Source organism: Hylobates moloch, unplaced genomic scaffold (assembly GCF_009828535.3).
Source record: "Hylobates moloch isolate HMO894 unplaced genomic scaffold, HMol_V3 SCAFFOLD_15, whole genome shotgun sequence".
In the NCBI taxonomy this organism is placed as follows: Eukaryota; Metazoa; Chordata; class Mammalia; order Primates; family Hylobatidae; genus Hylobates; species Hylobates moloch.
In genome coordinates this window covers 88,563,785-88,591,486 of record NW_026652290.1, presented here as the reverse complement: position 1 = coordinate 88,591,486, position 27,702 = coordinate 88,563,785, and the positions used below count along the sequence as shown (strand labels likewise).

Below are 27,702 nucleotides of genomic sequence, written 5' to 3'. Positions count from 1 at the left end.
TCTCCATATTTAGAGAACACTGGTCTACCTGCTCGCTCTCTTTACCTAGCTACCGGGATTCAGACACACACAGCACAGAGGTCTGCTGTTAGGCAAGAAGCTGCCACACGTAGCTTGGAGATTGGCTGGCCAAGGTGTCACTATCGCTCAGGCTGCTGCTGAAGGGGCCCCAAGAAAAGGAACAACTCAACATAATCTCAAGATAAAACAAAGTAATCTTTTAAATACAAATTATAGACACATTACAGTACTCTTTTTATCTATGCAAACTCACTTAACTGGAGTTCATAACTTTTTGTTCTACTTTTTAATTTTACTAAGTCTAAATCAGAGATTGGCAAACTTTTTCTGTAAAGAGCCAGGCATTAATTATTTTAGGCTTTGTAAGCCACACAGTCTCTACGGCAACCACTCAACTCTGTCCATATAGCCCCAAAGCTGCTACAGATGATACATAAATGAATGAACATAGCTGTGTTCCAGTAAAACTGTATTCATAAAACAGGTGAAGAGTTGATTTAGCCCTTGGACAGTAGTCTGCCTTGACAATCCCTGGTCTAAATCATCTCAGCAAATGTGCTGTTAAAAAATTCCAAATTAAAAAGAAGGGGGGAAAAAGCCAGGTCCATGTTGTTTTAAACAGAAGCCCCAAATAAAGGCTATCAGTCATATTATAACATGAGCTGAGTCACAGAAACGGAGCAATGTATCTGTGAAAGAAAATATATACAACAAAGAGTGTATATCATCTAAGCCATAGCTCTCCCCCATCCTTAAGCAATTCTCTCCCTAACCCCCGAAAAGCAATAAATTAGGGTAATGTGATTCGTTTTACAGTTTTTTCTTTTCTCTACTACCATTAGTCACTGATTGCTAATATCCCAAAAGTTGTCAGTATAAACTTTTTCAGGGTTGACTGACGCAGTCATGCATTTTTGATGGTGATGAGTGTAACACAGTAGAAATTCTCTCTTGAAAGTTCAATGTCATTATGAAAAACAGCAAAGACTATCGATTCCTATCTTCTCAATAAGACTTGGCATAAACAACCTTACATGTGACATTCAATTCAAAGATTTGTTACTAGATACTCAGAGAGTAAGTATTCCATTTTCATACATATAAGTTTACTAAGTTATGATGCTAAGCAGGTAGGCCATAATGCCCAGACAACTTCAGATAACACTAGATGAATAGCAACTACTAAATTACAACATAACCTGGTGTTGTTCAACCTATTCTTGTATTCATGAGAACTGCTACTGAAATTCAATGACCTGTGAATGTTTGATATAACAGAAGCCTGGCTCCCCCAGTAAAAATCTCCGATAGAACAATAATAATTCAAATACTACATATCTAAATCCTCCGGGATTCAATCTCCTGTACACTGAAGCTTCAATTCAACAAACATGCATTAAGTGATGTGCGAAGAACAAGAAATTAGGTGAGGTGCTGGGAAAGCAGTGTGAATGAGCCTTTAAAGAGCTTGCACTCTGTTAGAAGAGAGGTTTAAGCCAATGATAACAACACAGTGTGGTACTTCAATATCAAAAGTATGTGTACCCTCACAAATAAATATGAAAACATCTCATAACAGGCATATAAATATAATAGGCAACTCATAAAAGAATACAAATGGTCAATAGATCAAACCCATTGTTTGCCTATGCAGTGTATATTCAAAAGCTCTTAATATCCACTGTTGGCGGGAGGTGTGGGAAAATGGTCACTCTTACGCTCTACTGGGCTACATTTCTACAGAATAATTTGAAAAGCTGGTCATTTAAAGCCATTTAAAACTCTATATTCTTTGACTGGGAAATTCTATCGGTTTCAGTGAGTGGACAAGCTAGTTTTGCTAAACAAAAGAAAATAATTCAATTTTAGGAAAATGGTAACTTTGGTTTAATAGTATAAATTTCAGACTCCTACAAGATATCCAAAGGGAATTGTCTAGTAGGCAGTTGGACATATATAATAATTAGCATTTACTCATGGTGTTTGCTATGTTTGCTAATCTTACATACATTATTTCATTTAATCTCTCCAAAATTCAAAGCCGTCTGTATGTAGGACCAAGATTCAAACACAGCTCTTAACCCAAAGCTCTTAGTCAATATTCTATTCATCACCCGTGGGTTTGACACCTGGCAGAAAGATCCAAGATAGAAATATACATTTGCAAGTTTATCTTTCGTTCACTCATTCATTCAGCAGAAATTTATTAGGTACCTAAGGTTGGATCTACGAATACCAAGAAAGTAAAGTTAAATTTCTTATCCTTAGGGACATAAAACAGAGATAGGCATGAAAACAAAAAATTGCAGTATGATACAACAGTGATAATAGAAATACTAAAGAGGAATAACACTAATCCCTCTAAAAAGAGAGAGTAGTCAACTCTGCATTGGAGACAGAGTCATCAAGGAAGGTTCTGAGAAAGGAAGACAATGCTTGGCCATGATTTTCAAGGATGAGTGAAAAAAAAATCCCCCAAGTGGACAGAAGAAGCAGGTAAGGAATTTTATTCCAGAAGAAGAGCATTGAATATAAAGAAGTGTCATCCAAAACAGCATGGTCAGCACAAAGAAATACATGTAGGTCACCATAGTGATAACTGGACAGTGCCCTTTAACCACTCTCTAACCCCCATCCTCTGCTCCTCCAGATGCTGCAAAAAAGGACAGAGGAAATATAAAGCCTGCCGCTCTCTTGAGTTGCATTTCCCAAAGAGGTCCACTCCTCTAACCTCCTCTTCAAATGGAGAATTGGAAAGGGACTAGGCAGCCTCCCTTGTCAATGAGGAGAAGCAGTGGTGTAGTGACACTCTCCAAAACAGCTTCCCAACAGCATCACTATCTACCGCCTCACCCAGCCTTTGGTTTTCTTCATGGCCTTTACTTATTACTAAAATTCCATCATCTATTCATTTTTTCCTTGTTTATTGCCTTTCTCCGTCATTAGACTATAAGCTCCAGGAAGGCATGGGATGGGCCTCATCTATTCTATTCTATTCGCCACTGTGGTTTTTTTGTTTTTTGTTTGAGACAGGGTCAGGCTGTAAGTGGAATGGTGTGACCATGGCCCACTGCAGCCTCAACCTCCTGGGCTCAAGCAATCCTCTCACCTCAGATTCCCAAGTAGTTGGGACTACAGGTGCAGCATGCCACCACACCTGGCTAATTTTATAATTTTTATTTTGTAAAGACAAGGTCTCACTATATTGCCCAGTCTGGTCTCAAACTCCTGGGCTCAAGGGATCCTCCCACCTCAGCCTCTCAAAGTCCTAGAATTACCATCATGAGTCATCCTGCCCACTGTATCTTGAAGAACACCTGCCACAGGAAGGCACTCCACAAATCCTTGCTGAATGAATGAATATTGTTTCATCTTATCCAACATACAGCATTATGGTTATTTTAAACCTAAAACTCCAATCAAAATCATATTTCACTTTTGTAAGATAATACTTTCTGTAACATTTCACATATTTTCATGGTCTAATGAAATTTTCTAATGCTCTAAATAGCATCCCTATGCCCTCTATTTTTTTTTCACCACAACAAATATTTAAAACAAAATCTGTCTCCAAGTTTAACTCTGCTCTACACCCACTCCAATATTTCATTAGAGGATCTTTGGACCAAAGAGAACAACGTAACAATTTTAGATTAAGTGGTATGCCAACTACAAACTGATGTACTGCTTCAGTGAAACATACATGAAGAAAAATAGAAGGAAGCTATTCTATACTTAACGAAAAACCTCAAGTCCTGCTAATAAAACAAAAATATCTCAGGTAGGAAAAAGAAGAAGTGACTGATGTTATTGGAAAAACAGGTAACATATGACAATTCTAAGGAGGTCACCATTTTTTAGGAATTAGTATCACTGATAATAGCAAACTCATAGAGACCAGGTCTTGCCAAGACTGCATGTGATGTAAAATGTTTGGCAAGCTCCTGGAATCTGTTTATCCAACTGCCTATTTCACTTTGGGTTTCTTTTGAGCAACCTACCACACTTCCAGCCTACTTGTGTCACAGATAGGATGGTCTTTCCCTGGCATTTTAGGCTTTTTATTTATTTATTTATTTTTTTTTTTTTTTTGAGTCAGAGTCTCGTTCTGTTGCCCAGGCTGGAGTACAGTGGAGCAATCTTGGCTCACTGCAACCTCCGCCTCCTGGGTTCAAGCAATTCTCATGCCTCAGCCTCCCGAGTAGCTGAGATTACAGGCATGTGCCACTACGCCCAGCTAATTTTTGTATTTTTTAGTAGAGACAGAGTTTCACCATGTTGGCCAGGCTGGTCTTGAACTCCTGACCTCAGGTGATCTGCCCACCTTGGCCTCCCAAAGTGCTGGGATTACAGGTGTGAGCCACCGCGCCCGGCCGCATTTTAGGCTTTAAAAGGCTACAGGAAACTAGTACTGCAAGCTTAGCCACGCCATTACTGAACTGATTAAAATTTTTGACACAAATTGTAAATCAGGCAAAATGCAACTTCCAAAGTTCCAATATTATGAAAAATATTTACTGTTACTATGAATCTATTTCAAGACCAGTGAAGGCTGAAGTAAGACCTAACTGTTGCCTTGCCAAATCCATTTCTCAATATAAATGCCATGTAAAATTACACAATGGATTTACTCTAACCCTTTTTACATGGGAGTTTCAAAACGAAGCCTTTAAACCCCTCTAGGGATAAATTTACTTTTCTCAGCCAAGTGTTAACAGCAATAAATGGAGGATTTACATGTAATCCCTAAAAGCAAATAGGCAGAAATTACCAACCATACTATGACTTTTTAACTAAGCATTTTATTTAATCTCACTTGCATAACAGGGCAATTTAAAGGGTGCCAGTTCTAAAAACATGAGATGCAAATGCAAAATAGTGTCCCTAATATTTTAAAGCAAATTTTCTAGGATTGTATATTCAAACAAATGTGGGTTGGTTTGGGGTTTTTTTCAGAGTACTCACTAGGAATGACTAAATAAACACCTATTCAATCAATACTGCCATTTCTTAAAAGTAATAGATATCTGAGAACTTTTTTCAAAGTCAATGTATAAGCGATGACCTTTCTTTTTTTTTTTTTTTTTTTGAGATGGAGTTTCGCTCTTGTTGCCCAGGCTGGAGTGCAATGGCGCCATCTTGTCTCACCACAACCTCTGCCTCCTGGGTTCAAACAGTTCTCCTGCCTCAGCCTCCAGAGTAGCTAGAATTACAGGCATGCAGCACCACGCCCAGCTAATTTTATACTTTTAGTAGAGACGGGATTTCTCCATGTTGAGGCTGGTCTCGAACTCCTGACCTCAGGTGATCAGCCCACCTCAGCCTCCCAAAGTGCTGGGATTACAGGCGTGAGCCACCGTGCCCGGCCGCGATGTCCTTTCAAAATAGATACAAATGAACATTACACTAAAAAAATATGGATTTATTCATAGGCTAATAACAGCATAATAAATGAGCTACATGGTAAGACTCTCTTTGTGTTAACTGCTTATTGGTGGCCCACCATCCTAGAACTGTATTTCCAGGATTCCATCAGCATCTAGTTAATGAGATCTATTTCTCTGCTAAGTATTCTTTAGATAAATAAATCAGACTTTATCAAAAACAGAACTCATATTATTAGCCATACTATTAGCCATAATAGCTAGTTTGTGATTTGTAAGACCATGTTATTGATATCACAAATTAAAAAGAGATGTTCCATTTAGAAAAAGAGATCCCTTTACCCAGCCATTATACTCTAAAAATAAAACCAACATTCACATACAAACAAAATCAAGGTGGGAATATACAAGACTTCAACACAAAAAAACCTTATCAAAGGGTCAGCGTTTCAGATGTTCTAAACTTGTTTTCACCGGTCAGTAATAGTCTAGTCTGCCAAATACTAGGTCAAATGGCTGATGTCACTTACCTTCTTGCATTCCAACCTCGCTGAAAACTCAGGAGGAACCTGTTTACAAACAATTTGTGCCTTGAGCAGAGTTCTGCTACCTCTAAATAAACCCCTTCTAATTTCTTATCACACAACTCATAAGAGTTCAGCAAAAATAAGAAAAAAACTACTAGCCAAATATACATAACCATTCTTCACATTTGGATGTGGTAAAAATGGTCACTTGCTAAAGCTTCTTTTCTTTAAGACATTCTCCTTTTTTGCCCCCTCTTCCTTCCACTTACTTCCTTGCTAAACATTTTAGTATTATTCAGATAACCAGTAAACCCTAGTCAAGAAAATGACTTTCTGAAGAAGCTGAGCACAGTGGTATTCTGGAATAAAATCCCACTGGGCTCTGATTAGAAGTGTAACACTCCTGCCCATGTACAACCTGTAGCACCTGCCACCAGCCTCGAAAGCTGGGACTACCACAGAACCTGTTTCCAGTGTTCGACGCCTCCTGCAAAACATCACTTACTGTGCCGGGCATATGACTTCTCTCATTCTTCCCATTCTGAGAGCTGCCATTTTTTAGTTTCTTTTTCTTTTTTGCTGTTTCTTTGTGCTCTTTCTGTTTGTTTTGCACTTCAATAAGAACAGAAATAAAGCTGTTTTTCACTTCCTTTTCAAACTCCAGTTCATCTCGTAAAGCCAACTGCTGCACCAGCTCCTCAGAGTACTCCTTAATGGCAGTCTCAATTTCTTCCAGGATTTCATTTAACTCAGACACTGAGAGCCTTTTCACTCCTGTGGCCAAAAACAAAATACAGCAGATATTAAGACAAAAATGTTTCAAGGAAGCAAAACAGAGTAGTCACTAGGAATGACTAAATAAACACCTATGTAATCAATGCCAAAGAGCAAAAATCATATTCCAAGCAATTAAATTGACTGTCTGTGATCTTCTCAGAATTCTAAAACTTCTGGAGAGCAGATCTGAGTAGAGGTTAAGTGGGCAGGTGAGTCACTTCTGAGCTTGCTGGGAAGAAAGTCTAACAAAAGTTTTTACTTGTGCAAATAAATCATTCCATGAATAATACTTCAGTCAAGATTCTGAAGGCTTGTACATGGAAAAGAACAAACACAAAAGCCCAGGGAAAGTACAGAATCCACCTGCTGACAAGAAACTGCAAGCCATTCAGCAGGGCTCTGGCATATCTCTGAATAGGAAAGGAGTTGATCTGAAAGAATTAAACTAAATACCCACTTAATTACATACGTCCTGATCTGTGAATTTTGTTGAAATTGGTGATATGGTTTGTATCTGTGTTCCCACCCAAATCTCATACTGAAATGTAATGTTGGAGGTGGGGCTTGGTGGGCCATCACTGGATCATGAGGGCAATTTCTAACAGTTTAGTACCATCCCCCTGGTGCTGTTCTCATGACAGAGTTCTTATGAGACCTGGTTGTTTGGCACCTCCCCCCGGCCCCCTTCCTCCTGCTCCAGCCATGTGAAGATGCCTGCTCCAGCTTTGCCTCCCACCATGAGTAAAAGCTCCCTGAGGCTCCCCCAGAAGCAGATGCTGCCAGGCTTCCTGTATAGCCTGTGGAACCATTAGCCAATTAAACCTCTTTTCATATAAATTACCCAGTTTCAGGCATTTCTTTATAGCAGTGCAAGAATGGACTAAAAAAACTGGGAAGACAAAAGGGAACAATATTCCCTGAAACCCCATTTCAGTCTTTTCTTAGCACTTCTCCCACCTGTGACAGATAGTACACTGTTAAAGTCCCAACCCACAGGGCCTCAGAATGTGGAGAGGGGGTCTTTAAAGAGGTAAATTAAGGTTAAATGAGGGCATTAGGATAGGCCCTAACCCAGTATGACTGGTATTCTTATAAAATAGGGTGATCAGGACACAGAAGAAAGACCACGTGAAGACACAGGGAAAAGGCAGCCATCTGCATGTCAAGGAGAGAGGCCTCTGAAAAAAACCAAACCTGCCAACACCTTGATCTCAGACTTCTGGCCTCCAGAACTGTAAGAATATAAATTCCTGCTGTTTAAGCCACCCACTCTGTGGTACTTTGTTCTGGCAGCCCTAGCAAACCAATACAGATTTTAGTATCTGTATCAGGTATCAGGACTGTATTTGGGAGTCAGGACCTTAACGCTGTTTAGCCCATATCTACAGGAGCATGGTCAAATCAGACCATCTGAAAGAATTTGGTCTGTCTGACCACCTGTATGTTGAAGCCATACAACCCAAAGGTCTTTAGGTAACTAAGCTTCGGACTGGGCATGACATAAAGATAAAACTAGGTGACAACATGAGTTGAGCAGATACAGACCCCATCAGTGCCTATTCAAGGAGGGGACCAGTCATATGGCAATGATTAGATACACACCTTCCAATCAGCCTCAGGCTATTCACAGGCTGGTTACATTTATTCAGAAATTTTTCATGAAAACCAGCTGTAGAGTTTCTAGAGTTCATTATTCTCATATATGTCAAACAGATCCATGGTTCCCAAAATTCTTCATAGTAACACACAAGACTATTTGTACAAACAGGAATTGCATTTGACAAATAATTACTGAATATCTATTCTACACTTCAAATATGATGGGGTTTGTTATAGACTCGATTGTGACCTCTCCAAAATTCATGTGTTGAAGTCCTAACCCCAAGTACCTCAGAATGTTACAGTATTTGGAGATATGGTCTTTAAAGAGGTAATTACATTAAAATAAGGTCATTAGGATAGACCCTAATCCAATATGATTGCTGTCCTTATAAGAGGAAATTTAGGGCCGGGCAACGGTGGCTCACGCCTGTAATCGCAGCACTTTGGGAGGCTGAGGCAGGCGGATCATGAGGTCAGGAGTTAGAGACCAGCCTGGCCAACATGGCGAAACCCCGTCTCTACTAAAAATATAAAAATTAGCCAGTCGTGGTGGCGGGCGCCTGTAATCCCAGCTACTTGCGAGGCTGAGGCAGAATTGCTTGAACCCGGGAGGCACAGGTTGCAGTGAGCTGAAATCATGCCACTTCATTCCAGCTTGGGCCAAAAAGTGAAACTCCATCTCAACAACAACAACAAAAAAGTAAATTTGGACACCGACACAAACAGAAGGAGGACGAAATCAAAGCTATCTGGAGATGATCATACTATACATTTGATATAGACAAAAAGCACAGAAATCATTGATTTCAGCAGGCTCCCTTACTCTCTTCATAACTGCTGGTACTAGACCTCTTAAGAGTTTGAATTTCCTGGGAAAGCATTGAAAGCCGATCTGACTGTGTAGGGGTTTCATCGTCTTCTGGGTCCGGTGATTCCTGCATCATTTCTTCAATTTCTTCAATAACCTTCGAAAACACACATACCACTTTTAATCAAATATACAAAAGGAAAATGATCTATCTGGAACACGGTGCTCACCTAAGGCACCCAGAGCAGAAATGCACTGAATTCTCCATTAACCAATGGTGTTCAGGTGTGGATGCTCCACATAATCAAAATTTTGACTGTAGGAGTGAACATGGTTTATCAAGAAAAAATTACAATATACTAAACACAAACTTAAATAGAATTGGATTTACTATGTCCATCATGATTCGGAAGGCCCTAACATGTCTTGCAAAGTCTAGGAAATCGTGCCACAAACACATAATAATTTACGTCAGACACACTAGAACCAGATCATAGTGTAATCGTTAGAAGAAAGCAAATAACAGAAAATTTACCATAGACATACAAGTGCTCAATTTAAAGGTATCTCATCAAAAATTCTGACATAAAATTTATAAAATACAATAGCACAAAAAAAGTATATATAAATGGGAAATTACCTCTGTGACAGCAAAATATTCTTTCAACGGCAGAAAAATAATTTTATACATTAATTCAATGAAAAAAAAGGGATTTTTTAAATTACTTAAAAAGTAGAAGTCCAAAGAGAAAAATGCTGTGAAAAGCAGAAAAACTTCAGAAATCCATTTGCCTTTAAACAATGATCTACTGTCTAGTGCAGTGCTGCTCAAATCTTACAACAGTATCTTGCCCTTTTCCAGATTCTAAAAGTTGAGAAGGATATAGAACTCAGCGAGAATGTAAAGGAAACCCAGGAAAATTACTCAATAGTTAGACAGAAGGACCTAAAGTTAAAAAAAAATTAAACACAATTAAATGAAGGAGTAAGACATCATGAGCGTATTTCCATGCTTTATGAATTAACAAGCTTAACAGGTAAGATTTCCACCAAGGAAAAACAAAGGCAAATCTGAAGGAGATGGGATTACGTTAATTATAAGAAGAGTCTCCAAAACAGGAAATATAATATGGTACAATGAGCCACTCAAGGATCCTACAGAATCTGTTATTCTAACTCTTAAAAAAAGGGAGAGTTTATGGTATTAGGCAGGTCAGTGAGGGGACAATGAATTCTCAAGGTCATGTCTATCCCTAGATTACCCTCTACCTCAAAACAACCTTCCAACCTACTATTACCTTGCTTTTTTAAGCACCACATTCTTCCCACGCCTAGAACAATTCAACCACAAGTATGACTAAGGAGGATCCAAATAACACAATTTTAATGTAAATTTTTAATGTACTCCTCCCAAGCTTCCCATAATATATCGCCTTACTGATCTCGTCTTTCCAGCCTAAAAATAGAGTGTGGTAGAATTCACAGTCCGAGTAGCCATGGAACATTTTATTTCAGGAAGAAGTTCTGGCATCACATTTCAACAATACAACAGAGGTGGGAAGAGTATTCAGAAAATGAAAAAGCTGATTCGACTGGTTTTAAGTGAATACAGGGTTGACCTTATTAGCACATTCCACGGGAATAATGCTCACTTCTTTCTGCGGCACACAATATGTTACTTTAATACATGCTAATGCTTTTTATCCAGGGTTTTAAAGATACTAAATAATTTCTACACAAATACTTTACAGTTTGTCCGTGTTTGGGTAAATCTAAAGAAACAAGGAAACTCACAATATTTTTCTGGTTTGGGGTTAAGCAACAACCTTTCCTTGGTACCTTGCTATACTCTTCAGCAAGGCCTCTGTTGCAAACCTTCCCAACTAACATAATCCCTTCTGCTTCAGATCACAAATACTTACTTTTCTCTGTGGAAGAGTTAACTATTAAGCCTGTATAACCAGAAAAAAATAGGAAAGATAAATAAACCAACAGCCATCATTTACTGTCATAATAAGAAGCCGTTTTTCAGCTCTAGAGTCTCCTTTCCTTGCGTTGCTGAGTATCTCCTCTATACCTGGTCTGCCGTGAAGAGGGGTTCATCATTAACACAGGAGACGATGATTGAGTGCATATCCAGCTGTTCTCTCAGCTCTTCATCATCTGACGTGTCAAAGAGCAAACTGTCACTTACCTAAAAACAAAAATACCCATCATTAAAAGCAGGACATCCTCATCAAAACAAAGTTAACAGCTCTGAGTAAAAGAGGCTGCAGAGAAAAGCAACTACTGAGAGCTTTCCCTCGAGAGGGAGAAATTATTACAGTCACTCTGTACCAGGCAATGAGTACATATTCATCTTGAACAGAAATGAGAAGAATGTAGAATAAATATGAAACCGCTGAGATGCTGCATAAGACTGCTATAAAAGCTGACAGATATGCAGAAAAAAATACGGTATTCGTTAGCAAGTCATAGGGAATTACAGTGAATAGAAGGGAGAATATGGGCAGGGTTAGCAACACACAGTAAGATTGGTAGACGTTAACATTCTAAAGAAAACATAAAAGTTAGTTACTTGCAAACTAACTTCTAATATTTGAGGAAAAGATAATCAACTCCCTGAAAGGCGGGATCTGTCCATGAGTGTCACATTTAGCCCTTCCAATTGCACATTCCTTCTTAACAAAAAATAATAACCCTGGGTTCCAAGAACATCTTTAAACCTAACTAAGCTGGTGATTCACCACTCACCTCCTCACCATCTTCCACCCTGCTCTGTGCTCCAGGAGGATGATCTTTATGGAAGACATCAAAGGATGCCCTTGCCGTCTGGCTTCCAGGTGGGTTAAACCCCATTGGCAGACACTGGGAGACTGGAAGGTGGGATGGTGACGGCTGGGCATGTATTTTGCTGTCTTCCTCCCTGTCAGACTGTCATTTGTTGACTATGGTTCTTCACCAAAGCCATAGCTCTGATTAGCAGACGTCTCCCACAAGGCCAATCTCAACAGTTTCTGGTAATCTCTCCTTCTCCTTACCTCTTCACGCCCAGGACTGCTAAAGTACCAGTTTCTGTTGCCAGCCCTGGGGGATTGCACCACATCAAGTTAGTTTCCCTTAACCCTGCCCACACCAATATAAACAGCCCCTTAATACTGACTTAGACTTTAGTACCAGTACTGATTGTAAAAACTGCCTGAAAAAAACTCAGCAGATTAAAATGAACAAGTGAACATCTGTCTATCATCTACCTATCTGTCATGACATGACTATTCAGGTGTTGAATGGAACTGAAATTAGAACTCTATCCCTCAGGAAGGATTGGCACACACTGAGTTTCCAAAGAATAAATGGGCAACAAGGATTACGTAAGAAGCCACCATGTCATTCTATTACATAGTGTAGAACTAAAATGATAAAATTTTACCTGGCAAAATTATTTATCCATGCAGAGGATATATATCTAAAGCTGAGGACACAACGGAGTGGATGTAGGTCCCTACTGCTTCCCTAGTTCTTCATAACATGAGCCATCTGAAGTTTGCAGGTGAACACAGCCTACACAGTAAGAAACCTGCACGTGAGAAGGGCCAAGGGAAGAAGCACTGGCATGCTGACTTTCCAACATGAGGCTGGGAGAAGGGCCCCATCAACACTGCAGGGTCCACCTACAACCCTATAGTGCAACTCCAGGCTCCTGCACAGTGATGACATCCCTTCTCATTTTATTTCTTACTGCACCATCAGCCTAGCAAAGGCCTGGCCATGGCCTTCAACACAGCATCACGAACTCAGAACACTGTGTGGAAAAAAGGAGAATCTAAAAGCTTCCAGGGAGTTAAAAAAAAAAAAAAAAAAAAGCACATCACATTAAAAGGACCAGCAATCAAAATGTCATGCGAATTCTCAATAGCAACAATAGATGCTAGAAAATAATCAATGTAACTTCCATGTTTGGAGAAATTCCATCCGAGAATCCTACATCCAGCTAAAACAAGTAGGCAGGGGCTTAGGATAAAGACATTTTCAGATATACAAGTTCTGAAAAAATTTACCTCTCATACCTTTCTCAAAAAGCTACCAGGAGGAAAATGAAAAAGAAAAAAGACGTGTGGTCTAATAACAAGTGACAAAAAGAATTCTCATAATGATAGTAAAGTGAAAATCCCAGAATGATGACTGTAAAGCTACACTAGAGAGTAACATTCAGATTAGAATTGTTACTGCAGAGAGCATGGAGAAGAGGGAGAGGTGAGTGGGGAGGGAGAGAGAAGGACTAGATAGATTACCTAGTGCAGTCCATTTACTAAAATGAGTTCTACGGCTCTATTGAGGCTGAACTGGTCAGCTAATTATAAACTAAATAAACCACAAAAAAGCAGGTAGTATCCTAAGGAAAAACCTAAGTAGAAAAAGAGAAAATGTAAACATAATATATCAAAATGGGTCAACTGTGCACATTTAAATAGTAAATATAAATGATGAAGATTAATTCAACCCCAGATGTTATGTAATTATATTGGGAAGACAGAGAAAGGGAAGTTTTTGGGAGGGTATGGTGTCAGGGATTGGCAAAGGACAGTAAGAGAGCTAAACCTTCACCCTCTGGGTAGAAAATAAATAAATAAAATTTCTAAAATTGAGAAAATAATATCAAGTAAAATGGCATGAGCATGTTATCTGCTAAAAGAAATAGCTAATATCATTTAAAGTGGTCACCTCTGGTAAGGAGAAATCAAGGATGAGGTAAGTGGAGCACAGACTGCCTTTTCATTTAAGTCCTATAGCTCTAATTTACTTTTTAAACTATGACAGCTGTTCCTTTAATAATTTAATTTTTTAAAGAAGGAGAAAGATCAAGAGACTAGGCTCTTGATGAGAGGGGATGTATGATTTCAATACTGCGGAAGATGAAAATGTGGCACACTGTGATCACAAAGGCGTGTTGATACCATGGAGTAGACCTACCGATTAGCTTCTTTGATCCTTACACTTCCAACACTTCACACCCCCTTCCCAGTCACTCTTCCTATGTTGCAGCTTGAGGACCATGATTTTGTTTTATTTTTCCCCTTCTGGCTTATAAATACTAAAAGTTTTAATTTTAAAATTAATCCGGGGTGGGGACAGTGGCTCATGCCTGTAATCCCAGCACTTTGGGAGGCTAAGGCAGGTGGATTGCTTGAGCTCAGGCATTTGAGAACAGCCTGGGAAACATGGTGAAACCCCATCTCTACAAAAAATTAGCCAGGCATGATGGCACATACTTGTAGTCCCAGCTATTCAGGAGGCTGAGGTGGGAGGATCACTTGAGCCCAGGAGGTGGAGGTTGCAGTGAGCCAAGATGGCGCCACTGCACTCCAGCCTGGACAACAGAGCCAGACCATGTCCCAAAAAAAAAAAAAAAAAATTACTCCTAAGGAAGCCCAGGTTGCCATGGCTCACACCTGTAATCCCAACACTTTGGGAGGCCAAGGTGGGAGGATCTCCTGAGGTCAGGAAATCAAGACCACCCTGAGCAACACAGGAAGACCTCGTCTCTACAGAAATATATTTTCTTAAAATTAGCCAGGCATGGCAGTGCTCGTGTGTAGTCCTAGCTACTCAGGAGGCTGGAGCAGGAAGATAGCTTAAGCCCAGGAGTTGGAAGCTGCAGTAAGCTATGATGGCGCCACTGTACTCCAGCCTGGGCAACAGAGGGAGACACTCTCTCAATCTATGAATCAATCAATCAATCAAATTGCTTCTATGGAAGACATTATTATCTTTTTCTTATTTCTATTCTTAAAGGTATAAAGACGCATACTAAAGTCCCTGTCCTGAAAGAAATGCAAATGGAAGGAGAAATACAGCACAGAAGATGTTCTTAAGCTGAAATGAATGAGAAGCATTCTATCATATAAGTATATTCAAGAATGGCACCAGATTTAGAATAGGGTTATGGCCAAAACACATGAGTAATAACAGTAAACTATTATAATAAATTTCCATGACAACAGAAATGATCCCAGATCATCTTTCCAGAGAGAGAGGGCCAAGTCCATTCCCCACAGAGATGGCACATGCTAAGGGCTAGAATATCTTTCAGGCTTTGCAAACTAGCCCTGGCTGTCATGGGTATCATTATTCACTCCTCCCTTCGGCATAAATGTGCCTTCTCTTTGCCAAGCATTCGCATCACTCCTTCCAATGCCAGGGTTAGATACAGACCTGGTGGCACTGTTTCCCTGTATAAAACTGAAGACACATCAAATGGAAAAAATGTGCCCACGTTAAGAATTTGAAAGATATCAGTTGCCTTACTCTAAAAAAGACCTATCAAATTTAGAAGTGTGCCATCTTAATCTTCAATCAAAGAAAAATTTAAAACTGCAATCTAGCAAACTAGTTTTCCTGAATGTTTTTCTTTTTAATGCAAAAAACATTCTTCTTTTGTCAAAAAAAAATTTCTATAGACTTTGTTTTATAAATAAAATAATCTAAAGAACGCTTTCAAAAGGGAAATTTTACATAGCTTAGTCATGGCACGAATAGAGCACCAGGTGACAACGGTAAATACAGTAACTTTGCCAGGTTAAAAAAAAAGTTTAATTATATACCATGTAATAGAATGACGTGGTGGCTTCTTACATAGTCCTTATTGCCCATTTGTTTTTCAGAAACTCAGTGTGTGCTAATCCTCCCTGAGAAACAAGAGTTCTAATTTCAATTCTATTCATCACCAGAATAGTCGTGTCACAACAGAGAGATGATAGGTGAATGATCACGTGTTCACTTTCATCTGCTGAGTTTTTCCAGGTAAGGCTGTTTTTTTTTTGTTGTTTTTTTTTTTTTTTGAGACAGAGTCTCGCTCTGTCACCCAGGCTGGAGTGCAGTGGCGTGATCTCGGCGCACTGCAACCTCTGCCTCTCAGGTTCAAGCAATTCTCCTGCCTCAGCCTCCCAAGTGTCTGGAATTACAGGCATGCGCCACCACGCCCAGCTAATTTTGTATTTTTAGTAGAGACGGGGTTTCGCCGTGTTGGTAAGGCTGGTCTCAAACTCCTGACCTTAGGTGATCCATCCACCTCGGCCTCCCAAAGTGCTGGGATTACAGGCATGAGCCACCACGCCCGGCCAGGTAAGGCTTTTTAATGTCAGTACTAGCATTACTAATCACTACCTTGGCTATATATCATTACCCTGGCATTGAAAATAACATTCAAAAGGCAGCAAAAGGGAGCGACTTCCCAAGATGCAATCTAAGAACAATACAAGATATATAGCAGTCCCTCAGTATCCATGGGAAATTGGTTCCAGGACACCCCAATAGCAAAATCTGCAGATGCTCAAGTCCCTTATATAAAATGGGGTAGTATTTGCATATAACCTGTGCACATCCTCCTGTAAGCTTTAAATTATATGTAAATTACTTATAATACCTAACACAAGGTAAATGGTTTATAGTTGTTACATTGTATCGGTTTTTTGTTTTCATTATTTTTAATTGTGTTGTTATTGTATTGTGAGTTGTTTTTTTTTTCAAGTTTTTTAATCCACAGTTGGCTAAAGCAGCAGATGTGAAACCACAGAATACGGTGGGCCCACTGTACATTTAGTCAATGAAATTGGACTAAAGTGTCTCATTCATGCTGCTAATGGGCCTGTCTTTGAAACTATGAATGAAAGCTCTTCTATGCTATTTTTTAATATGTCAAAAAAAGTAGTACCCATGGACTGGTTTCGGTGCATTCTGCATTATTTTAAATAATATAGAAAATATTTTTTTAAAACCTTTCTATCACCATCTCTGGCCCTACAGTTTCACCGACAAGGCTATTCACTTATTCACTCAATAAACAGGTACCTTCATACTTACTATGTGCCAGGAACAGTGTAGTTACTATAAAGACAAATATAAATACCCGCTGGGAAGTCACAATCTAGTGACAGACCCAGAAACATATGATTAACAAGAGAAGGCAGTGGTAATTTTAGAGACAGGGACAAAGTGATCTGGGGACTAGCACCCATGAGACAGCAAAGCTAAACCCCGTGGCACAGATAACAAGTTCACAACCCCACAAGTGCCATCAGTTCCCCCAGAGGGGAGTGTGTTTTCCTTCCATGCAGGGATTTAGGCCATGGCTAAATGACCATCTGTCAAGATGCTGGAGGTGGGGATTCCCCCCAAGTGAGAGGCTGGATTAAGTGTCCTTTAAAGCCCCTTCCAATTCTAAAATTGTATAATTCCATGAGATCAGCAAAGGCTAAAACAGTAATAGGAAGCTTCAGACAGGAAGGGAAACTTGAACTAAGCCCAAAATGATAGCCAGGACTTAAGTAAACATAAGACAGAGCAAAAGATCCCTCATTTTGCTCCTTTTCATTAAATGTAGGCCAGGTCAGTCTGCAAAGCTTAATGGGATTAATGACTGGCACAGTCAGGAAGATTTCCATAGCTACTGAATACTGGGAAATATAGCCAGAATTCTACATTTTACTAGAAAATAATAACAGTAGGCTTTTCTGATTACATATGTAAGAAAATCCTTTTAACAAAACATTAACAATACTATTTAAAATACTGACAGGCCTACTGCACTATATTCCCAATAATCACATAATTACACTTAATGACATATAGAGCACGCAAGAAGATCTGGCATGAGTTTACATTATTATTTGATAAGGAACTTAAACAGCCTGGCCCTGAAACTTAGATAATTTGGCTATGTTTCTCATCAGATTTTAACAAGCTTAACACTGTGATTTTCCATTTCAGGTAATTCTCAACCCTTTTCTGCCTCCCTACCTGTCCCATCACTCGTGCTCACACTTCTTAGTCAAGGCATCTCCACTTTACAATACCAGGACGTACACAGGAGCCCCCAAGAAAGATAAGTTAGCCAAGACCGTATTTTAAAAGCCAAGAACTAAAATATCTTTTAAAGGTTCTCCACTATTCACAGGAATACATAGCCTCCTGACAACATTTCATGTCTAGCAGGGCACTACACTCATTAAAAAGTTAACTCCATGTTGAGATTCCAATACCCTCAGTATATTAAACCAAAGGCTAGCATTTTTACTGAGTGTTTTAGTGCATCAAAATTTTACTGAGTGTTTCAGTGCATCATCACTGCCAGGCGCAGCGGCTCACGGCTGTAATCCCAGCACTTTGGGAGGCCGAGGTGAATCACCTGAGGTCAAGAGTTCGAGACCACCCTAGCCAACATGGTGAAACCCTGTCTCTACTGAAAATACAAAAATTAGCCGGGTATGGTGGCTCATGCCTGTAATTCCAGCTACTTGAGAGTTAGAGGTGGGAGAATCGCTTGAACCCGGGAGGCAGAGGTTGCAGTAAGCCACTGTACTATACAGCCTGGGCGACAGAGTGAGACTCCATCTCAAAAACAAAATTGTGATGGAAATGTAGCTACACATACAAAAGTGAGTGTGCTGGAGAAGAACTGGAGGAACGTGCCAGCAAGGTGATGGCCCTAGAACCAAGACAGCAATACAGAGCCACCCCAACTGCTAAAGTTTCAGAAATGAGAGGCAGGTCGATGAATCTGTGTTAAGCAGAAATGCTACTGTCTCAGTTCTATTATCAGCATCAGTTATTCAAACACTATTGGTTCAATTCCTAACTTACCCCTTGTTCTGAGAGGTTCAAAGTAAGCAAGTGCAAGGTCCTAGTATGCGACGACTTCCAGTCTACAGGCATCACATTCCCATAATTATCTGTCAGGGCATTCCAAATCCTTAAAAAGAAGAAAGCTACAATCAATGAAAATTAACATTCTGTATGTCTTTCTTAAACAAATATTCAGTGAAAGATGAACAGCAAATGTCAAAGAAAACAGAGAAAAACAGAAAGCACATTGTTTCTCAGAAAAACATCAACAAAGTAGAGTCTCCTAAACAAAAACTAGGTGAAAAATCACATAACTGGGCTGACAAGAAGTCCTAAGGGAAGGTGAAGGTGTACAGAAAACTCCCGATAGGCAATAAGCAACACTTCCATTGTATTAGGTGCTAGGCACTGTTCTAAGCAATTTACATGTATTAACTCATATAATCTTCAAAAACAACATTAGAAGGGGGAACCACTATTATCATTTCACAGATGAAGAAACTGAAACACAGGGCAGGTAAGAAATATTTCCAGGGTCACATGAGTAATAAATACAACTGTGCATTACACTTATTTTTCCTCTGTAACTTCAAACACACCGACCGTTTCAAAAAGTGAAAAATCTCTCTCAAACAAAAGGTTTGTTATCCTTTCTAGAGAAAGAATTCGCTCCAATGTGAGAACAGGATTTAATCTAATTTGTAATGAAGATACAACGAAAAGGCAGATACAACGAAAAGGAGAAAGAGAGGGAGTTCACAATAAAACGCACACAGGCTCTATCCAATGCAGTTACCTGACCTTATTACCCAACAGCATTACAGGGAGGCAAAACGGTAAAATGGAAAGGGCATTTGACTGAGACTAGGGAAACAAACTCTCATCTCCATCCTTCTTCAAACAACGAGTCATTGGCCAAGCCCCTTAACCTCCCTAGGTATCCTCTGCCCTTCTATAAATGAGAGACCTGGACAAGAAGCAGACACTCCTTCCAGCTCCATTACTCTAAGCATTAATTCAAATGAGCTGTATTGAAGAGAGTCCCAAACCAGACCAGATAAGAACACTAAACTCAAATTTCATGACCAAAATTCAGGTTTCAATACCAAAGTAATAATCAGCACAATAAAACACGATGTTTTATGAAAAACTAAAGTTCAGAGATACAAGTGACTTGAAATCTAATTGAGATACATAAAGTCAAACACTAAACATATGAGCTACTTACTAGCTAGAGGTATACACAAAGATGTCATGTAGACAAAACACCCTAAAATGTTTATTAAGTATCTAATTGTGAATAAGCAATAGGCTTTCTTTCCAAGTGTGTAAGACACTAGGATACAAAAACAATCCTGGCTGGGGCATAAACATAAGAATGAATTTTTTTTTTAAGTTCCGGGGTACATGTGCAGGATGTGCAGGTTTGTTACACAGGCAAAGATGCCATGGTGATTTGCTGCACCTATCAACCCATCATCTAGGCATTCAGCCCAAGAATGAAAATTTTAAAATACAGACATAACATAGTTAACAAATAGGGATTGGGCGCTAAAAAGAAGCAATAGGACTGCAACGGCTAAAAGTATAACATCCCAAATGATGTTTGGCTTTAAAATGCACATTAGGGATGGGCCTGGTGGCTCATGCCTGTAATCCCAGCACTTTGGGAAGCCAAAGTGGGAGGATTGCTTGAAGCCAGGAGTTCAAGACCAGCCTGGGCAACAAAAGGGAGACCCATATCTCTACAAAAAAAAAAAAGAAATTTAATTGGCCAGGCCCATGGCATGTGCCACAGTCCCAGCTACTTTCGGAGGGTAAGGCAGGACGACTGCTTAAGCTCAGGAGCTCAAGGCTGTACTGAGCTATGATGGCACCACTGTACTCCAGCCTGGGTGACAGAGCAAGACCCTGTCTCTAAAAATATATAAATAAAATTAGCCCTAATAAAAATGTGAACCCAAAAAGCTCTAGAGAACTAACCCATCTACCCAGCAAAGCTCCCATATGCACAGTCCATTCCTATTCTCCTCTCTGTTGGAATATCTCCTCTAATGCCAATGAAGTAGAACTGGAGGCAATGTCTGTGGACTGCTAAACTTGCTGGGTTTCTGGCTCATACCTTCCTGGATAAGAAATTTTCAAACACTGAATAACTGACTGTATAGTCCATTTTCATGCAGCTGACAAAGACATACCCAAGACTGGGAAGAAAAAGAGGTTTAATTGGACTTACAGTTCCACATGGCTGAGGAGGCCTCAGAATCATGGTCGGAGACAAAAGGCACTTCTTACATGGTGGCAGCAAGAGAAAATGAGGAAGATGCAAAAGCAGGAACCCTTGATAAACCCATCAGATCTCGTGAGACTTACTCACTATCACGAAAAGAGCTCAGGAAAGACCAGCCCCCATGATTCAATTACCTCCCCCTGGGTTCCTCCCACAACATGTGGGAATTCTGGAAGATACAATTCAAGTTGAGATTTGGGTGGGGACACAGCCAAACCATATCATTCTGCCCCTGGCCCCTCCAAATCTCATGTCCTCACATTTCAAAACCAGCTATGCCTTCCCAACAGTCTCCCAAAGTCTTAACTCATTTCAGCATTAACCCAAAAGTCTACAGTCAAAGTCTCATCTGAGACAAGCCCCTCGCATCAATAAGCCTGTAAAATCAAAAGCAAGCTAGTTACTTCCTAGATACAATGCAGGTACAGGTATTGGGTAAATACGGCTGTTCCAAATGGGAGAAACTGGCCAAAACAAAGGGGTTACAGGGCCCATGCAAGTCCGAAATCCAGAGTGGCAGTCAAAATTTAAAGTTCCAAAATGATCTCCTTTGACTCCAGGTCACGCTGATACAAAAGGTAGGTTCCCATGGTCTTAGACAACTCTGCCCCTGTAGCTTTGCAGGGTATAGCCTCCCTCCCCGCTGCTTTCACAAGCTAGTGTTGAGTGTCTGTGGCTTTTCCAGGCGCACGGTGCAAGCTGTAGGTGGATCTACCATTCTGAGGTCTGGAGGACAGTGGCCCTCTTCTCACACCTCCACTAGGCAGTGCCCCAGTAGGGACTCTGTGTGGGGGCTCCAACCCCACATTTCCCTTCCACACTGCCCTAGCACAGGTTCTCCATGAGGGCCCCGCCCCTGCAACAAACTTTTGCCTGGGCATCCAGGCATTTCCATACATCTTCTGAATCTAAGAGGAGGTTCCCAAACCTCAATTCTTGACTTCTGTGCACCTGCGGGCTCAACGCCACATGGAAGCTGCCAAGGCTTGGGGCTTGCACCCTCTGAAGCCACAGCCTGAGCTGTACTTTGACCCCTTTCAGCCACAGCTGGAGCAGCTGGGACACAGGGCACCAAGTCCCTAGGCCACACACAGCAGGCAGACCCTAGGCCCAGCTCACAAAACAACTTGTTCCTTTTTGGGCCTCCAGGCCTGTGATGGGAGGAGCTGCCATGAAGGTCTCTGACATGGCCTGGAGACATTTTCCCCATGGTTGTGGGGATTAACATTAGGCTCCTTGCTACTTATGCAAATTTCTGCAGCTAGCTTGAATTTCTCCCCAGAAAATGGGTTTTTTTTTTTCTATCGCATAGTCAGGCTGCAAATTTTCCAAACTTTTATTATGCTCTGCTTCCCTTATAAAACTGAATACCTTTAATGGCACCCAAGTTACCTCTTGAATGCTTTACTGCTTAGAAATTTTCTCTGCCAGATACCCTAACTCATCTCCCTCAAGTTCAAAGTTCCACAAATCTCTACAGCAGGGGCAGAATGCCACCAGTTCTCTTTGCTAAAACATAACAAGGGTCATCTTTGCTCCAGTTCCCAACAACTTCCTCATCTCCATCTGAGACCACCTCAGCCTGGATTTTATTGTCCATATTGCTGTCAGCATTTTGGGAAAGCCATTCAACAAGTCTCTAGGAAGTTCCAAACTTTCCCACATTTTCCTGTCTTCTGAGCCTTTCAAACTATTCCAATCTCTACCTGTTACCCAGTTCCAAAGTCGTTTCCACATTTTCAGGTATCTTTTCAGCAACGCCCCACTCTACTGGTACCAATTTACTATAGGTTATTTTCACGCAGCTGATAAAGATATACCCAAGACTGGGAAGAAAACGAGGTTTAATTGGACTTAGTTCCACATGGCTGGGAAGGCCTCAGAATCATGGCAGGAAGCGAAAGGCGCTTCTTGCATGGTGGCAGCTAGGGAAAATGAGGAAGGAGCAAAAGTGGAAACCCCTGATAAGCCCATCAGATCTTGTAAGACGTATTCACTATCATGAGAATAGCACAGGAAACACCAGCCTGGATCCCTCCCACAACACGTGGGAATTCTGGGAGATATAATTCAAGTTGAGATTTGGGTGGGGACACAGCCAAACCATATCACTGACTATAGACCTAATCCTGGTCAGGCACTTAAGCAGGATACACTAGCAGGTGAAGACAGTCCAGAATTTGAGGAGTTTGCTTTGTCTGCTTATTTGCTCCTTCTTAAACAAGGCTATAAGAAAAAGGCAAATGGGATGGAATACTTCACTTAGAAGTGCCTGTCAGTGAGTTTGATCTTCCAAGAAAATGAAAGCCAACTAACAGTCTCCACCAAGGTCAAAACAATGGTAGCTGGAAGGACACAGAGGCAACTCTAGTGAAAGATTTCTAGAATTCTGCAGTCAAGACATATGAACTGCCTTCATCTTTATCATAAAGTATTACAACCAGTCGTAAACAACGGTCAGGACAGCTCTTTTGCAAGGAGGTCAAAGTCCTGCCAACACTGAATCCTGCACAATACTCTTATAAGTAAAACCTCAGTAGGTAAATACAATCCATATTTAACCAAAACAAAAGCTGAGGCTCAGAGAAGTTAAAGTGCCAGGGGTGGGGGAGGGTTTTGGGTTGATTCAAGCACATTACATTTATGGTGTACTTTATTTCTATTATTATTAGGTTGTCATATATAATGAAATAATTATACAACTCATCATAATGTAGAATCAATGGGAGCCCTGAGCTTGTTTTCCTGCAACTAGACGGTCCTCTCTGGGGGAGAGGGGAGATAGTGACAGACCATCATGCATCAGATTCTCATAAGGTGTCTACAAACTAGAACCCTCACTTCTGCAGTTCACAATGGGGTTCAGCTCCTATGAGAATCTAATGCCGTGGCTGATCTGACAGGAGGTGGCTTAGGTGGTAATGCAAGCAATGGGGAGGAGCTGTAAATACAGATGAAGTTTTGGTCACTCACTCAGCCACTCACCTCCTGTTGTGTGGCCCAGTTCCAGTACCGGTCTATGGACCAGGGGTTGGGGACCCCTTGACCTAAAGCACAGCAATATCTGAGTAAAACAATTATCAATTATATCTAGGGAAAGGGAGCAAGCAATGGTGAGTATGTTTTTGTAATATAAAAGGGACAATGCCAGTGACAACCAGCTCCCAACTCCCGAAAAAAAAAAACAGATTTCATATGCATTCCCAAGTCAAGAGACATGCATTACCACCATATCATCGACTAAATACCATTAACAAGAGCAACAAAATATTTTTAAGCAAAGGCTAAAATAATCTACTTTCCTGACGTCTAAGTGAAACAAAGACTCTTAACGATCTACGTACAATTCCTCTAATTGATTTAAGTCAGCTACTCTTGATAAACCCAAATACATAATAAATCTACACTAATTTTTAAATCCAGAATGTGTCCTGGGTTTAGTGATTCAGAGTATCTAAATCTACATATACATAAAATTATCTTCTCTTTGGGAACAGGCTTCCAAAAATGTCATCTTTTGCTACTGACTGCATGCATGTGTGTATAAAATCCAATTAGAAATGTTTCCCTTCTCTACACCCGGGCAGAACACTGTACAGAGGAACCAATAAAAGGAGATGGTCTCCAAACACAGGTGGGCCTGCACCACTGCTCACCCATGTTTACAGGCCCCACTCCCAAAGCTGTCTTTTCAAGCTTCCTACCTTATTCCTGATAAATCTGTTTGTTTCACAAAGGAAAGGAGACAACCAGGCTGGAAACCCCTTTCCGTGCCCTTGACTACTGCCCTGTCTCTCAAAAATTCTTCCCTAACCTCTTAAGAGTCTCTCCATCCCATCAATACTCTAAAAATCCATTCCTTCCCATGTCCTCATTTTTGAGACAAAGTCTCGCTCTGTCACCCAGGCTGGAGTGCAGTTGTGCGATGTTGGCTCACTGCAACCTTCGCCTCCCGGACTCAAGCCATCCTGCCATCTCAGCCTGCTGAGCAGCTGGGTCCGTGGGACCACAGGCATGCGCCACCGGACTTCACTAATTTTTTAAATTTTTTTGTAAAGACCAGGTTTCACGATATTGCCCAGTCTGGTCTCGAACTGCTGGAAGCAAGCCATCCTCCCACCACAGCCTCCCAAAGTGCTGGGATCACAGGTGTGAGCCACCGCGCCCAATCTTATTCCGCTCATTTTACCTTCAGCCTCTCCAGAAGCTCCTCTCCCCGCTATATACACAACATGCTCAAGTCCCCTTACTCTCACCATTCCTATTTACCATCTTTTGGGGGTAAAACCATGGTACCTAATTACAACTCTTACTTAACCAAATTATAATTGCGGCTCAGGGTGGTTTAAAAAGTGCCCTCAGGAACTCTGCGCCTCCCCTCTCCCAGCTGTGATAAATCCCCGTGAACCTCCTATCATTGCTCTTAGGTGATTCTGTAATTATTAATATTACCTGTGTATGCCTTGGTCTCCCCACCAGACCATGCGATCGTTACCATCAGTAAGCAGGGCCCTTTGTTTTCGTCTCTGCGGCGGCTCGCACTCTACCAGGGCTCTCGGGTGGGTCCCACAGATTCCTGTGCCCTAAATGCTGCCTCGCACGTTGGTACTTATGCACAGGCAATATACTCCACCTAGAACTACAGACTTTTTTCCACCTGCCAGGCACACTCCCACTCATCAGTCAGATCTCGTTTGCACATTTCTCTATAAAGTCGTTCGTGACTCTCCCCAAGACACACGCTTTTAAGTCTCCCACATTTGGTACATATAACCATTGAAGCGCTAATTACATTCACACATATATTTGTTTACAAATCTATCTTCCATCCTACGTTGTGTCCTAAGTGGGAGGAACAGTGCCCAGCCGTTTTGGTGTTCCCTGTGCGAAGCAGCGCCTGGCACTCAGCAGGTGCTTAATAAATGCGACTTGAGTGAATGAATGGCGACACACGTGCCCCAGGAGGTGCTGTCTCTAACTACGGGCTCTGCATGGGCGATTCCCCTCTAAAGCAAACGAGGGTTTGGTTTGCAGGAAGAAGGACGGGAGGGACCGAGGCGGAGGTTTTCAGGGCGCGTGGCGGCGGGGGGCAGGGGATTTAAATTGCTGGGCTAGCCGAGGCCGACGGCCCGAGGAGGGAGGCGAGAGGGCGGGGACTCCCGCGTCCATGGAGGCGGAAGGAGGGCACGGGGAGAAGCTGCGGCCGGAGGGCCGGCGGGTCGGGTGAGGGGCAGGGGAGGCTCCCGCCCGCTCCCGGCCGGGGCCCGCACTCACTCGTCCCCCTGCAGGAGGCTGCGCTCCGTGATGGGCCGCACGGCCGCCCTCGGGGGCTCGGCGCCCGGATCCGAGGGGCGGAAGCATAGGCTCAGCTTCTCCTCCAAGCTGCAGGCCAGGGCCGGGAAACCGTCGGCGCCCCCGCCCGCCCCGGCCCCCGCCCCCGCTCCCCCTCCCGCCCCGGGCTCGGGGCTCGCGTTACAGTTCTCCTGGTCCAGGAGGCTCCGGGCCGGCTCCTGGAACTCATAGAAATCCTGCCAGTCCCCGTCCGCCGCCATCGCCGCCCGGAGCAGTCGCGCGCCCCGCCCCGGCCGGCCCAGCCCGGCCCCGCCCCTGCCCGAAGCCCCGCCCCCGCCCGCTACCCGGCGGACAGTTACCGGGCTGTCCCAGCTCTGGGTCTCCCGGTTGCCTGAGACTTCCTGGAGTTGAACGCGATGCTACTAGAAAGCCAAGACCTTAACTGCCTTGAGTCACTTCCTATATTCTCTATCATTTAGGAATAACTTCCCTCTTAGCTTCCCTTATTAGAAACTTGGCCTAAATGTGGCTAAAATAAAGGACTTCTTTAAACTTACGACCTAATATCAGATTACGCCTCGAAAGTCGTTTTACCCAAGTTACCTGCTCCTTTCCTAACTTGCCAACCAGAGTAACAGCCAGAGTCAATGGGAAATGTTTAAATGGTACTGAAATTCATTCCTCATATATTTTAGCTCTCACGTGCAAAGCACCTGCTAGATCCTGCAGAACATAAAAAGAAAAATAATTATGCCAGTTAACATTTGCAAAGCACTTAGAGCAATGCCTAATAGTAGATAACCTATGTGTATGTTATAACTAATACATGGGTGCCCCATACACAGGGCTTACAATGTCGGAGTGATAAGAGTAATAAGAAATTGTTTAGGCCTCATAAAAAGTAATTGTGATTGGGCGGTTCAGTTTTGCAAGATGAAAAGAGTTATGGAGATGGGTGGTGGTGATGGTTCCACAACACTGTTAATGTGCCGAATGCCACTGATCTATACATATACAGATGGTTAAGATGGTAAATTTATGTTTATTTTACTACAATACAAAAAAATTGGAGTAGGCCTGGCGCGGTGGCTCACGCCTATAATCCCAGCACTTTGGCAGGCCGAGGTGGACGGATCGCTTGAGGTCAGGAGTTCGAGACCAGCCTGGCCAACATGGTAAAACCCCGTCTCTACTAAAAATACAAAATCTAGCCGAACATGATGGCACGCGCCTATAATCTCAGCTACTCAGAAGGCTGAGGCAGGAGAATCCCTTGAACCTGGAAGTCAGAGGTTGCAGTGAGCCGAGATCGCGCCACTGTACTCCAGCCTGGGCGACAGAGCTAGGCTCAGTCCAAAAAAAAAAAAAATTTTTTTTTTT

At 41.7% G+C, this 27,702-nt stretch overlaps 1 protein-coding gene across 6 annotated transcripts in view; it reads right to left on the bottom strand.

Annotated features, from left to right (window-relative positions):
- The window catches only part of FEZ2 (fasciculation and elongation protein zeta 2), a 73,325-nt gene that overhangs the window by 19,843 nt on the left and 25,780 nt on the right, over window positions 1-27,702 (bottom strand). For 3 of the 6 annotated variants that reach the window (XR_004252401.2, XR_009210149.1, XM_032178503.2), the window contains exons 1-5: window positions 26,305-26,582; window positions 18,759-18,867; window positions 11,197-11,313; window positions 9,135-9,276; window positions 6,438-6,706 (exon numbers count right to left, since the gene is read on the bottom strand). Coding sequence is in view for 4 of the 6 variants with exons in the window: in XM_032178503.2 (XP_032034394.1) it covers window positions 6,438-6,706; window positions 9,135-9,276; window positions 11,197-11,313; window positions 18,759-18,867; window positions 26,305-26,582 (915 nt within the window). In the remaining 2 variants the exon portion in view is untranslated. Of the gene's footprint in view, window positions 1-6,437; window positions 6,707-9,134; window positions 9,277-11,196; window positions 11,314-18,758; window positions 18,868-26,304; window positions 26,609-27,702 lie in introns of those variants that run through there. The other 3 variants (XM_032178502.2, XM_032178505.2, XM_058429129.1) reach the window with 2 other exon arrangements.